The 15,355-nt window shown below is 41.6% G+C and overlaps 1 protein-coding gene across 4 annotated transcripts in view; it reads left to right on the top strand.

Moving 5' to 3' along the window:
* Window positions 1-15,355, top strand: part of DOCK8 (dedicator of cytokinesis 8) — a 233,498-nt gene that overhangs the window by 110,061 nt on the left and 108,082 nt on the right. For all 4 annotated transcript variants that reach the window (XM_070794611.1, XM_019966033.2, XM_070794610.1 and 1 more), the window contains 4 exons: window positions 1,196-1,355; window positions 3,238-3,368; window positions 4,903-4,996; window positions 5,724-5,886. In XM_070794611.1, the coding sequence (XP_070650712.1) occupies window positions 1,196-1,355; window positions 3,238-3,368; window positions 4,903-4,996; window positions 5,724-5,886 (548 nt within the window). The remainder of the gene's footprint in view (window positions 1-1,195; window positions 1,356-3,237; window positions 3,369-4,902; window positions 4,997-5,723; window positions 5,887-15,355) is intronic.

The following is a 15,355-nucleotide window of genomic DNA, read 5'->3' as shown; positions in this document are numbered from 1 at the left end:
AGGGAAAATGATCAATGATGATAACTTTTTAAAGAAATAAATTGTTAAACTCAACAAAGTCCACATGTGATGATGTACACACCAGTGTCTAATTACAGAACTTGACCAGGACAAAGACACTTCCTGTTGCCTTGGTTCTGAGGCTCCAACTCAGTTGGTTGAGAGGGCCACAGACACCCCAAAACTGTACACTGCCAGAACTCTCTTAGCCTCATTACAGCATGGGCCACTGCCCTTTCTGGTATGACTATTTAAAAGTTATCTGAGACTGCCATACATCAGAAATTTATTAGTACAACATAGGTATTGAGCCTATGAAAAGGACATCTCTTCTCAGTACCCATTTCCAAAAGTTTCTAATACAAGTTTTAAAACATGGCCTTTTGGGAAATAAGACTTGCCTTACAGCATCCCTTCTCAGACAGTAAAGAATCCATCTGCAATGCAGGAGACCCAGATTCTATCCCTGGGTTGGGAAGATCCTCTGGGAAAGGGAATGGCTGCCCACTCCAGTATTCTTGCCTGGAGAATCCCATGAACAGAAAAGCCTGGCAGGTTATAGTTCATGGGGTTGCAAAGAGTTGGACATGACTGAGTGACTAACAATTTCACTTTGTTTTCACTTTCAATAGTATCCTACTGCAGACTCATAAGTAAGATTCAAGTTAAGATTTATTGAACTCAAGATACTTTTTTTAAATCTGAAATTAAAATGAATACCTTAAAGGTGTTGTCAACCTAATAAGGAAGTTGTGAGAAGCCCTTACAGATGTCTCTGGAATCTTCCAAGGCATCTTTGGAAAACAAGGCTCTCTAAGGGCTTGAGAGGTGATGTACAGAACTTTTCATCCCCACATTTCTTTATATGAATCCAATGTAGCTAACCCCTAAAAAAGGTACTTATTGATAAGCTGGTATAACAAGCCCAAGACTGTGGGGAGTTTTTTGTTGGTTTAGCTGAAAATGTATTCAATAGTTAATGCAGCCTTTCTTTTCCTTTCTTTAAATTCCCCCTTTTCTATTATGTGTTTCATCAGTGGCACTTCTGGCCTCAGTTTGCCACTTTTCTGCCTATTCACTCTTTAATCAGTAGAATGGGGGTTTTGGAGATGGCTGTCAGATCCATGGCAGAGGCAGTTGACCTGATGCTAGTGTCTTACTGTTTGTTTCTGCTGTCTCTTTCATTTTCTGCTAGAGTAAAGACAAGATTGAAAAACTAAAACTTCAAGCTGAATCCTTCTGCCAACGTTTGGGGAAATACCGGATGCCCTTTGCTTGGGCTCCCATAAGCTTAGCAAGTTTCTTCAATGTCTCTACCCTGGACAGGGAGGTAACCGATGTGGAGTCCATGGTTGGTAAGCTTTTCAATGGTGTGTGAAGGGAAGGGCTCCCCAGTGTACCAGCCATGAGGTCAGCTGCTGATTGGTGGGAGTAGGGGTGCAGTAAGGTGGGGGAGTGGGGAGGGAGAAGCAGGTGAATAGGATGAAACACAATCAGAACCGGAATACAAATGCTTGATTGGGCAGTGATCCCCAAGACAATTATCATAACTTTGTGGAATTGAAATATAGTAAGATTTTTGGTTGGAATTTTCTGTACAGTTAGACGCTTTAAAAAGTTAATTTACTTCTTAAAAGCAAATCCTTGAAAAAACAAGAAAATATAATAATACAGTCTATAGTGAGTTAAACAAAGGTACTGTAATTGGCTCCTAAATATAAGAAGAGCAAGGGCTTCTAAAAGTACAACTCTGTTTGTTCAGTAAAATTTTAGTTCCTTAAAGTTTGTTTTACCAAAAGCAATGAAAAAAAAGGGGATGCCAAAATAATATTTAGTTACTGTTCTGATTCATTTAGCATATTTCTCTTTTTCATTACCTAACCCTTCATCTGAATTACGAGCTTCCTCAACAGTTTGGGTTTGGAACTATTGAAAAGGGTTACAGAGTTCTCAAGCATATCTCCCCTCACCTAGTGCAGAGTTCCTGCTTTTTAAAATGTCTTTGTATCTAGCAAATATTTATGTCTCCACTCACATTTTTGGGACATTTCTCAGGACATTTCTCATCCATCCCTTAGTGTTGCCACTTCCAAAATGTTGCCTTTAGCAGAGGAGTGGTGGAAAAGGGATTGTATTGCTGCTCTCCTGGAGTTATTCATGCATAATTACCAGTCAAACTCCTGGGTTATTTCAAAACAAGCTCTATTTTCATCCATCCTGATCATCACACCACAATATATGTAGGTTTTTTTTTTTTTTAATGCCACTTTCTATGTAGACCCAGGTAGCCTTATTCAAAAGAGTTCTTCATAGAAAAGAACACCTTTCAACTAGATAGATAAGGCACAGAGCTTGCTGGATCCTCAGTCATTTCCAAGCAAGGAGAAATTAACCTGACTACAGAGACTGATTCTTAAGAAGCAACCAAAGATGCCGTGTGTAATCCTGAGCAGCGTGGCAAGTTTAGGGGGCTCAGTGGTAACAGGAAGCTCCAGTTCAGCATCATGACAAGAATTCAGGGTAAGAGAATGTGCAAAGACAGGGTTGGACCATTAGAGTTCTAGGCACTTTGACCATTCACAACAGAACCCCTGAGTTTTGGAGTGTAAAAGCAACAAGAGCTTCACCCAAATCTCCAAAGTGGGTAAAAAGTACTCAAGCAGACTGTGAAAGAGTTCAGATTTGGGTGTGACTCCATTCTAATTGCCGTTGGGCAGGTCAGCCTAGGCAGAAACTCAGCTCTGCTGCCGGGCCCACACTGCAAGAGCAGAAGAAAGCTCAGATCCAGAATGTGCTTAGGCTTACATAGTGTGTTTGGGTCACAATCCCAAATGCCTTCAGGGGCATTGGAGTACACACGTCTCCCAATGGAATGTAAATATACTAATAAAACAGAACTAAAGACTGTTGACTAAATAAAGCTTATTATTTAGCCAGACTCTGTTCTGGCTGCAGTTCTGGACTCCAGCTACCCTGATCTCCACCTGGGAGGGCACTGCAGTAGCTCCTGGGCTCTCACTATGATCAGAGGAAGATTAGGGGCTGCACAGAGGAGGTAGGGGGGTAGGGTCTAAGAACCAGGACAAGGGGAGGGAAACCATTATTCAAAGCAAGAATGGCCATGTTCAGTGTTGTCATTCAGTGAGTGTCAACATACCTTAGATATGGTAAAGTTAATAACTGTTATGTATTCAAACAGGAAGGCAAACTTTTGAATGACAAGTGTTTTCCTTAAAGGGAAAGGCTCTGCGGGTGAGCGGAGAACTTTGTCCCAATCTCGAAGACTTTCTGAAAGAGCCTTCTCCTTGGAGGAAAATGGGGTTGGATCCAACTTCAAGACTTTAACCATTAACAGCTTTTTCAAGCAGGTATCTCTTCATGTTACAGTGTGTCTGGAATGGTCTCCCCATAATGGCGTGAGGGCAGGAGCCCAAAGCAATAGTATATATAGTGACTAAGAGGATGAGTTACTCATCCTCACTAATTATCTACAAGACAGGGCTGATGGCACTTGCTTCTTGTGGCTGTTGGGGGTTGAGAGGACGAGACGTGTAAAGTGCTTCCCAGAGTGCCTGGGATACAGCCAGTGCTAAGTGAATGTTAGCTCTTTTAATTAAGAGAAAGATCGGTTCCCATTAATACAAACTATCCTATTTGAACTGTCATGGGCAATTCATTTATTAGGCTATGAAAACAGTCTGGCTAAAATATCCATTTCCCTTTTGGTTCAGGGTTTCTTGGCCTGGAAGTTGTCCATCTCACCCCTTTTCCAAGTGCAGGCTTTCTCCACATGCCTACTTCCTCACTGAGTATGACCATTATAGATTATATTCTTTGTTAGCTCAGAAACTTTTGAGACTACTTAAAGGATGAAGAACTTCCTAGTGTCATCAAATTCATAGAGACAGAAAGTGGAACGACAGAAAGTAGAATGAAGGTGACTAGGGGCTACAGGAAGGGGAGTTGTTTAATGGGGATAGAGTTTCAGTTTTGCAAACTCCAAGTATTCTGGAGATTGTTTGCACTCAAAAATGGTAAATTTTACGTGATATGTATTTTAGTACCCAAAACACAACTTGACTTATACTTAGTTTGACTCTGTTTTGGAAAATGTTCCGAAGCTCAAGCTGTTCTCTTGGGACATGTCAAGGGGTTATGTAAACAAGGGGTTATGTTAACTGAAGTGCAGAAGAAATACTGAGGTTTCTGCATGCCATGCCTCATGATGGAGCTCACAGGGAACTGAAAGGATCTCTATTGGGGGAATATTCACAATTGTGTTGCCTTGGGGGGCAAGGTATTTGGCATAACTAAGTCAGAGTTTTCTCATCTGTACTTAGGAATAGGACACACCTACCTACCTACCTTCCTTACTGGGCTGCTCTAAGGGTTAGCACGGAACTTGGGCACACATATCCCTTGGCAGCATGCCTGTCCCATGCAGGCACATGGAGGGTAGTGTTTATGTTTACCTTTCTTAGCCAAAACAAATGCGGAAAATATGAGGATATTTGATATATGAAAAACATGAGGGAAAAGATAGAAAGATGCTCTCTCCATCTTCAGATCTTTGAAGAAAGATATAAACTTACTCTGTTTTGTTCCAGGGAGTAAACAAGTATCAGTGGGTTGAGTTATATGGGGAGGAGCTTTTGGCCTAGATCCTCGATGGTCCTCACAATTACAGTAAAAGACCGGTCCCCAGGAGGACTGAAGAGCCAGGATGAGTTGGGAGTGGTAGAGAAATAATATTTGACAAGAGGATGACTAATGGTTTCAGAGTTGCCTTATATCTATGAAAGACATGTTACAATAAAACTTAAAAATTTTCTGAGAAGTCCTTGGTCCCAACCCCAGGAGTCCGTGATGCATCTACACTAAGCCTGACTTCTCTCTTGGCAGGAAGGAGATCGCCTCAGTGATGAAGACTTATTCAAGTTTTTAGCTGACTACAAAAGATCTTCATCCCTACAGAGAAGAGTCAAGTCAATTCCAGGTGTGAATGGCTGTCTTTATCCTCTCTGATGCCAAAGCTATTTATTTAGAACTAGGCACTTTATTCATGTAATGCTGCAGTTTTTTTGTCAAGTGAAATATAGGATTTTGCATTAGGAGTTAAGATCTAGTTCCAGGGGCAAATTTGTTAATGCTTTCTATTTTATTAAAGGGTTGTTTAATAAATAAATAAACATCATGCTTTATATTTGCTCACTCAGAAAATCAGATAACTGTGTGAACAGAGAAGCCTCTTTTATCATATTGTATGGAACTCTTAGCATAAGAAAACAGTGAAGTGCCTTGGTGGAAGGTGAGGGTGTACCCTCCTTATTCTCAGCCTGACAGCCCCTGAGGCACTTCTGCAGCTCCCTGGGGGTACCAGGGAACCCACTGTGAAAATCACCAATTTTTAGTGCTTGTGATGAAGAGAAATTACTGAATTATGCACTTATGGTGTAGTAGTTCTAGAAGGGACTTTAGAGATCCTCTAATGTTCTTACTCATTTTTACAATTTCTTGCTTTTTTAAGTTATAGAAACCAAATCTCAAAAATCGTCATGACATGCTTTTTCTCAAACTATAGGAAATAATCTGAGCATGCCAAAATTCTCATACTTGTACAACTTATCCTCATTTTCATAAAAGAAATATAGTATAGCAGTCTTTCTTGATCCTTTGTATATGATGTCTTCACTAAGACAGACCTATTTTCTCCCCAAATTTAGGCTTGCTCAAACTGGAGATATCTCTGGCTCCAGAGACCATCAATTGCTGTCTGACTCCTGAAATGCTGCCAGTGAGGCCCTTTCCTGAAAACCGGGGACGCCCACACAAAGAGATACTGGAATTTCCAATCCGAGAAGTATATGTCCCTCATACTGTGTACAGGTAAGAATAAAGGCTCTTGGAAATCCACTGAACTACAATTTTGAGTCTTGTTTGGTAACACTTTCATCATTCTTTGATCTGTTTTCCTACTTGCTAAGTTTTGGGGAAATGAAATATGATGCTTACAAAATTACAGATAATGGCTGGATCACTTTCTAAAGATGATTTATCTCAATTTTTTTTTTCCACAAGAAAATGTTAGTTCAGTCATAATTGAAATATAGAATTATAGTGGGCATATTCCTTCTAGAAACAAACAAAAAAATCCTCCTTAATCGTTACCTTGGTTTTCTTATGGGCAGAAGGATATATTGGGGAAAGAGTAATGACTAAAAGAGTTCAGGTTATCTGAAAGACAGGTTTTTAGCTCAAGATCCGCTCTGTCAGTAGACTTTAGAGGAACGATAGACATGTTCTATATGGTAGCCACTAGCCACACGTGGCCATTCAGCATTTGAAATGTACCCACTGCAGTGTAGGAACTAAAATTATCATTTTATTTAACTTTAATTAATTTGAATTCAAATTCAAGTACCTACATGTGGCTAGTGGCTACCATATTGGATGGCATGGAGCTAAGGCAGTAAAGGTCCAAAAGGTTAGGTTGCTTCAGTTTCTCGGAGGTCTTTCACATGGGGGCTCAGAGGGAGCTTGTCAGCATCCATCTGCCAGAAGTATTGCTGCTCATATACTTTTATTTTGAGAAGATTTTTTTTAACAAAGAGAGGAATATTGTAATAAGTACATTTTCTCCACTAGAAATGACATTTCGTAGTTTTGTGTGTTTTTGTTTCGTCATTCTTTTAAACTACTATATAGTGTTCCTTTCTGTAAAGAGGTCATATTTTTATCTATTTCCTATTTTCATATTGATATTTTTTTCAGTGTTGGGCTCTTGTAAACACTGTGCAGTGAGAATTGTTGTCTTTGTGTCTCTGTGCACGTATATGAAAAGTTCCCTAATTATTGGATCACAGTAATATGTACTTTCAGTTTTATTTACCCTACCGCTTGTTTCCAAAGTTGTGTCAGTTAGCAGTCATGCCCGCAGTGTAAGAGAGTTCTGATTCCCAAGTCTCGCTCCTAGATAGATAAGCATTCCTGGGATGCAGTAGTTTCTGTTCTCCATTCCCTAGAGGGAGATGAGGATGTTTGCTTATGGATGCTGTGTGTATCTTTTTAGAAACCTGTCCTATAACCGGCAAACAGAATGCTCCTGCCATTGGAATGCACTTGCACCCAATGAATTCTATAGTTATTCAACTTCCCCTTAGCATTTAATCACCCCTGGGAGACATGTACAACTCTCTGTACTCCGTGCTGCAAACATTATCCTTAATTACATCACAGCAGGACTCGGAATGCATTAGTGCACCTACTGATTCAGAAATGTAGGAGTGCCGAGGAGGACAAGTCTGAACGGATTACTCTGGACCCAACTTGGCATCATGAGAAACAGACCCACAAGTGCAAAGTGAATATTCTTTAGCTATTCTGTGCACTGTGGAAATGCCAAAGCCACCCCATTAAAAACCAGGTCTCTGTTCAGGAGATAGAACACAATACATCTCTTTAGCTTTGGTCTTCTTTTGGCTCCCACACCACCATATTTTATATCTTGTTTAAGGAAGGAGAGTTTATGGTAAACTTGGCTCAGAATCTTACTATGTGAAAATGTTAAAGAACTGAGAGAGCATCTTGTCTGAATTTCTCACGCTGTTGTTAAATTTTTAGTGTTTCTTTAGTCTACATATGCTTTGTAGTGGTTTTGATTAGGTTGGTCTTGACAGTAACCCCGTCCTAGAATAATTCTTCCCTTTCTTCCATCACCACTCCCATTTCACAAAACAGAAATGAGAGACTCAAGTCAGATCTGAACCCAAGTCAAACTGGGAAGCTGACTCAGTTTACCCTTGGTGACCTCATCTCATTTTTGTTGAAACTGTAACCTCATGACTTTTCTGTCCCCTCCTCTTTAAATCAAAGTCTCCTTTCAGACAAAGGTCTCTAAACCTCTTTACATTATGATATCAGTAGCAGGTGTGGTCTAAAGTCTTACCTCTCCCAAGACTATTATTTCAGTTGTTGGTGGTGGTCAATCAGTCGCTAAGTCATGTCTGACTCTGACCCCATGGACTGCAGCACATCAGGCTTCCTTGTCTTTTGCTATCTCCCTGAGTTTGCTCAAATTCATATCCATTGTGTTGGTGATGCTGTCTAACCATCTCATCCTCTGCCAGCCTCTTCTACTTTTGCCTTCAATCTTCCCCAGCATCAGGGTCTTTTTCAGTGAGTCAGCTCTTTGCATCAGGTGGTCAAAGTAATGGAACTTCAGCGTCAGTCTATTCAGTGAATACTTGGGGTTGATTTCCTTTAGGATTGACTGGTTTGATCTTGAGGGCCAAGGGACTCTCAAGAGTCTTCTCCAGCACCACAATTCAAAAACATCAATTCTTTGACACTTGGCCTTCTTTATAGTCCAACTCTCACATCCATACATGACTACTGGAAAAACCATAGCTTTGACTATACAGACCTTAGTCAGCAAAGTGATGTCTCTGCTTTTAAATATGCTGTCTAGGTTTGTCATAGCTTTTCTTCCAAGGAGCAAGCGTCATTTAATTTCACAGCTGCAGTCACCATCCACTGTAATTTTGGAGCCCATGAAAATAAAATCTGTCACTGCTTCCACTTTTTCCTCTTCTGTTTCCCATGAAGTGATGGGACGGGATGCCATGATCTTAGTTTTCTGAATGCTGAGTTTTAAGCCAGTTTTTTTTGCTCTCCTCTTTCACCTTCATCTAGAGGCCCTTTAGTTCCTCTTCGCTTTCTGCTGTTAGGATGTATCATCTGCATATATGAGGTTGTTGATATTTCTCCTGGCAATCTTGATTCTAGCTTGTGATTTAGGATGTATCATCTGCATATATGAGGTTGTTGATATTTCTCCTGGCAATCTTGATTCTAGCCTGTGATTCATCCACCTGGCATTTCACATGAGGTACTCTACATATAAGTTAAATAAGCAAGGTGACAATATATAGCCTTGTCATACTCCTTTCCCGATTTTGAACCAGTCAGTTGTTCCATGTAAGGTTCTGGGTAAGGTTCCATGTAAGCTTCGAACTGTTGCTTCCTGACCTGCATACACGTTTGTTAGGAGACAGGTAAAGTGGTTTGGTATTCTTCTCTCTTTAAGAATTTTCCAAAATTATTTCAGTAGGGATGGCAATTCCTGTTTTTCTGGATGTTATCTAAGAGTATGGTAGGTAGGGTAGCTTTTCCTATTGATCTTGCTGTCGCCATGTCTGTAATTCCAGTTGTTTTTGTATCCCTTAAAGGAAATCAAATAAATGAAAATTAAAATTTACCAAGCAGATCAATTTGGGAATAATTCTTTGTTTGATAGTGGATTCACCTCATAAATTTGAAATATGGCTTCACATAAAAATTTGATCTACACTGGTAGAGAATATATGTATTGGACCAAGCAAGGAATGCCTATAGTGACAAAGCCAGGATTCAGCTTTCCAATTTGTGTACCTTTTGCATGAACTTCAGAGCCCCCTTGAGTGGGGGGGAGCTATTACATGGACGCATGGCAGGTGTCTGGCCTTAAGTGTGAGTTGTGGCTAGACTCACATTTTACAGGATTCTCAGGTGGTTAGGGTTTCTGCTTAATATCATATGAATAGAACTCAGGTTCTTTACCTCTCTTAAAGGAGTAGCTGCCATGGAGCCTCAAATAAAATTGGTCTGGGATAGACTGAGCTGCCTTCTTGCCCTCAGGCTCCCTGTCCTCCGACCTCTCTAAGTGCCTGTTTTAACAGCCCTGCCCCTCCAGGTACCCTCAGTCAGGGTCACAGTGTTGCCCGCTATGGGCACCACCATTCACTCTGTATTCTCTGTGGCTGCTGCCCTGCTGCCCCTCTCTGATGCAGATTGCTTTGAGAAATAATCTATTGACAGACCAGTTATAAAAGAACTGGGCCCGGCTGTGGAAGCATCCCCATGAACCAAGGAGGGTTGATCACGCATAAAACAAACACTTGCTCTGAGGAAGAGATGAGCTTCTAGAGCCAAAAGTACCCATTCCAGGAATGGCCAGCATCTCCTAGACCAGGGGCTGGGGCTTCCACAGTGCCATGGGTAACCTCTGTGGGTCAGACAAGCCTGTCCCGAAGCAGACCCTCACCAGAGCTTTTTCAAAAATCACAAAAAGGATAGTCATTCTGAAAGCAGAGCAGGAACAGCTGGAAAAATTAGGTTTATAAACAGGATTAGCCAACTCTGAGTTTGGCATTCTTTTCTCCATGCCCAGATTAAGAAAATACTGGTTGTTAGGCTAAGAACACGTCTGAAACCAACTCCTGGCTTATTTTCCATGTGGGCCAGCAGCTGGTAACGGGAGACGCCAGCTGCCTGCTGATGGGGGCAGGATAAAAACCCTGCGGCTTGAGGCCAAGGCCCCGCGAGGGCTTTAAGGGAGTTTTATCCTCTGGCTGTTACAGGGGTTTGTGGGGAGATCACAGGCGCTGAGGTTGTAATGAGCTTGTTAAGTTCCTTGCTGTCCCTGTAACTGGTGATTACATTAGAGAAATCCACATAAAGTGTGTTTTCATCTCTCATCCCAGCCCCCAAGAGCCTCTGAGGTCTTTTTATCCAATTATCAGACTCGCTGTGGAGGACTGTGCTTGCTGAGAACAAGCATATCAGTTAGAACATGATTTCTTTGATGGATAATTAGCTGTTTTCAGGCTGCCTCCTTTTTAGCTGAATATTCTCGGACTACAAGTCTGCATTCTCAAAGCTCGCCTGCTCTCTGGTCTAACAGGGAGGTGCCCCCCGAATCACAGTGGCATTCTGAGGAATGCTCCCAGGCTTGCATCCTACGGGGCAAAATAGAATGGCATAGGATAAATGTGCAAACTGGTCTTGAATGACGAACTAGAGTTAAAATTTAGTGAATAGCATTTCTAAGGAAAGGAAGAAATGAGAAGTAATTCTGGGTGAGGTATTTAGGAAGGAGTCAGGGAATGGATGATGGCATCCTTGAGAGGAACTTCATTTTGTCCAATCTGAGCCCAGTTGTGTCTCTGTCCGGAGTGGATCTTTTCAGTCTTGGGGGTGGGGGGCAGAAGGGTAATGTGCCTTAGAGTTAGTTTGTAGAGCTTTATAGAAATGCAGGTGTCCAGCCCTACCTGGAGACTCCCATCCAGGAGGTCTGGGGAAGGCCTTAAGGGTGTAACCCCTTCTTTGAGAATCAACGCCTCTCCTCCCTCCCTTTCATGGTCACTCTTAATGAATTCTTCTGCTTCTTGGAGCCATCCAGAGGCCCCCAGTGAATCAAGTCACTGGGAACTGAGGGAGGGCTCCTTGCAACTTAATCCTCCTGACCTTGAAAGCATGTGCCTGGACCCCAGGTAGATGGCTTTGGCAAAGAGCAAGTACCTCTCTGTAAGGAATTTGCAACACCCAGAAAACCTTTCCCTGTGAGGACAATTTTTTTTTATGGTTTAATGCTCCTCATATGCTGTAAGTATTCCAAGGTTATTGCTAATCAGTGATTCATAGTTTTATGATGTGATTGACCCTGTCTAAATCACCATCAAAACAATGCCTTACTTAAATAACTATTCCAAATAATAACTCCCCATCCTTATTTGTTTCTTTAGTTGTTTGAATTTTACCTTGGAATAGGTAACCTATTCTAATAGTTCAATATTTTAAAAGTACATGAAAGCACAATGAAAATTCTCTCTACCATGCTTGACCTCCAGCTGTACAATTCCCCTCCTTGGCGATAGTCTATGTGTGTGTGTATCTGTGTGTGTGTGTATATGTATATATGTTTGATTTTATTCATTTTTTCCACAAATATTATTGAATCCCTTCAGTGTTCCAGGCCCTTGTCTAGACACTGGAGAAATACTAGTGAACAAAACATGTGAAAATTATGTACACATCACAGCTCAATTCTATTTTTGGCAGTTGGAAACAGCCATTTAAAAAATCAGTTTCTTGTTTATCCTTCCAGAAATAAGCTATGTATGTATAAGCTAGTACAACCCTGCATTTTTCCTCTCAGAATGCAAGTATAACATAATTTTCACACTTTGATTTCTCACTGAACACTGTATTATGGAGAGTACTTCTATATGAATAGAGAATGCTGCTGCTGCTGCTAAGTCGCTTCAGTCATGTCCGACTCTGTGCTACCCCATAGACGGCAGCCCACCAGGCTCCCCTGTCCCTAGGATTCTCCAGGCAAGAACACTGGAGTGGATTGCCATTTCCTTCTCCAGTGCAGGAAAGTGAAAAGTGAAAAGTGAAAGGGAAGTCGCTCAGTCATGTCCGACTCTTCGCAACCCCATGGACTGCAGCCCACCAGGCTTCTCCGTCCATGGGATTTTCCAGGCAAGAGTGCTGGAGTGGGGTGCCATTGCCTTTTCCGAATAGAGAATAACCTTGTGCTTTTTTTTATGCCTGCACTAAATCTCATCATATGGGTGTATCAGGATTCATTTAACCCCAGACTAATGAGGATCTAAGCTGCTGTTGATATTTTAACATTATAAATGATGTTACAGTGAAGAACCTCATATAAACTTTCACACATGTGCAAATGTATTTATTGTATAAATTCCTACTTTTCACCCTTTAAAGTGAAGTGAAAGTGTTAATCACTTAGTTATGTGCGACTCTTTGCGACCCCATGGACTGTAGCCCACCAGGCTTCTCTGTCCATGGAATTCTCCAGGCAGGGATACTGGAGTGGTTTGACATTCCCTTCTCCACGGGATCTTCCCAACCCAAGGATCAAACCCTGGTATATCACAGTGCAGGCAGATTCTTTATTGTCTGAGCCACCAGGGAAGCCCTTCACCCTTTAAAGAAATGTCTAACCCCGTTTTAGCTGTAAGACAGCCCCAAAACCGAATCCTTGATTTTTCTAGACTTAGAAGGCAGTTGTTTGTGAAACACAAATCTTATTATAAAGAAACACTTTCTTAAAGAAGTAGTGGTGACAGCCCAGGCAAAATCTAATCATTTGAATTAAGTGAATTCCTGGTGCCAAAATTATCCAGATAATTAAATTCCCACACTTTTCTCTGGCAAGTTGGTCTCAATAATAAGTCAGGAGCACAATCCCCACTTTTCTGATGCTTTGCTCTAAAATTCAGTCATCCTTTTTAGAAGAATGAAAACACACCCCCTGAGGGAACTGATTACCTAAGATTACTTAGCAACCATGTCAGGTTTTGCCCGGAGAAGGCAATGGCACCCCACTCCAGTACTCTTGCCTGGAAAATCCCATGGATGGAGGAGCCTGGTAGGCTACAGTCCATGGGGTCGCTAAGAGTCTGACAGGACTGAGCGACTTCACTTTCACTTCTCACTTTCATGCATTGGAGAAGGAAATGGCAACCCACTCCAGTGTTCTTGCCTGGAGAATCCCAGGGACGGGGGAGCCTGGTCTCTGGGGTCGCACAGAGTCAGACACGACTGATGCGACTTAGCAGCAGCAGCAGCAGGTTTTGCCACGGTCTCTTTGCAGTACAACATTTAGCCACTTGAGGGCAGAATTTACTCACTTTCTAGATTGAGGCCCACCTAGGTATCTTTTCCATTTCAAAGCAGATGGAGTCATGGTTTATTAAAGGAAAACAGGCATTTTATTTTTTGCCCTTGAAGCGTAGGGCCAAGGAAACTGGGAAAGTATTCCAGTGTCACAAGACATCACTGTTGGCACTTTTTGCAAAGAATTTTCTCTTGCCCTGTCAGCTTCTTTCATCATAATTCATACCTTAGAAATCTGGCACTTTGTTGAAAGATGTGCTGTATCGGAGGCTGCAGAAATATACCCTGTGGTATAGAGAGAGTAAAATCTCATTTGGGGGTTGTACTGTTCATTACTTACACATCCTTACATCCATACTTACACATCCTCCCCTCCCCGCTTCAGATATAAAAATAAAAGAATGTGGGTCCATCATCAGTAATGAAATAGTGTTAAGGAGGTTCTGTGTACACTGATGTCATTGATTCCATGAGTCACAACCTCTCACTATCTTTTTCTTATATAATGTATTTATTTATGGCTGTGCTTGATCTTCATTGCTGTGCTAAGCAGGCTTTTCTCTAGTTGCAGCAAGTGGGGGCCACTCTCTAGCTGCAGTGCTTCTCATTGCGGTGGCTTCTCTGGTCACGGAGCCCGGGTGCTAGGGCGTGCAGGCTTCAGTGGTTGCAGCTCCTAGACTCTAGAGTTCAGGCTCAGTAGTTGTGGCGCACGGACTTAATTGCTGCAAGACATGTGCAGTTTTCCCGGATCAGGGATCGAACGTGTGTGTCCTGCCTTGGCAGGTGGATTTTTTTTTAACCACTGAACCAGCAGGGATGCACCCGTTAATCTATAGTTTATACTCATTCACTTTGAGTCCATCATGCTTTAGTGTTACTGCCTGTAAACAACTGTCCTAACAAAAAGTCCTGCTCTGTTCATTCACTTGGCATGAATGTCATTTCTTTTCTCCCCCAGTGATCCTTTACATAGATTTCAGCATGAAGCTTCATGAAGCATCCTGTTTTTACCTGGGGTGGGAGGGTAAGGTTGGTGGGAGCAGAAGCAACAGAGAAAGGGTGATGAAAGGACAATGAACCTGGGTCTGCTTTTGATGATGATGCTGAATAGTTAGCCTAGATTAGAAGCATCTTCCTAAAATTCAAAAAGCCTTCTTTCTTTGATTTCCCTACTTCTGTCAGTTTTTTTAATTATTATTTTAAAATTAGCTCTTTGAAGTGGCTTGTCTTCTGATGGGCCATCCTTCGGGGAATTGTTCCATCTTATTTCTTTTGCCGTTTGGGGGAGGGAGGAACCTTCTCCACGGTTCAGTTTTTCATTCTTTGTTCTCACTTTCCTGTGTACTTTATAGAGCCACTCTTCCCATGAAGTGCTTGGCCGTCTCTCCAGTGATGTATGTCCTGTGGTTTTAGGTCTCAGACAGTCTGCCCTTGACCTCTCTCTGCAGAAGCCAGAATGCCCTGGGGTTTTGGGTGAGGGCAGTTCAGGCTGGTCCCACAGCACGAAGTGAAATAGAGCAATGAGTAGGGAACGGCTGAGTTTTGACAGTGTAAGAAGGTAATTTTTTTAAAAACCAGGGCTTATCAGTCACATGCCATGTACCTTTTATAATTAAAAAATGAATTTGATTTTTCCACTGGCCTAAAATCCAGAAAGGTTATAGAGCTTTCAAAACTGTGCTATTCCACCTCACTTCTTTAATGTTCTTTGTTGGACAGCCTTCAGAATGTAAACTAAGAACCATGTAAAATGTAAACTAAGAACCATGTGAAAATATAAATATTACAGTTTAGTGAAGATAAAAGTTGAGTGAAGTTGAGTTCCTCAACTTAATGGCTCATTTTAATTATTTTTAAGAGATTTCCATGCCTAGGCTAATAATTATAT

Source organism: Bos indicus, chromosome 8 (genome assembly GCF_029378745.1).
Source record: "Bos indicus isolate NIAB-ARS_2022 breed Sahiwal x Tharparkar chromosome 8, NIAB-ARS_B.indTharparkar_mat_pri_1.0, whole genome shotgun sequence".
In the NCBI taxonomy this organism is placed as follows: domain Eukaryota; kingdom Metazoa; phylum Chordata; class Mammalia; order Artiodactyla; family Bovidae; genus Bos; species Bos indicus.
The sequence above is the reverse complement of the archived record's forward strand: the minus strand, read 5'-3'. Positions and strand labels throughout refer to the sequence as shown.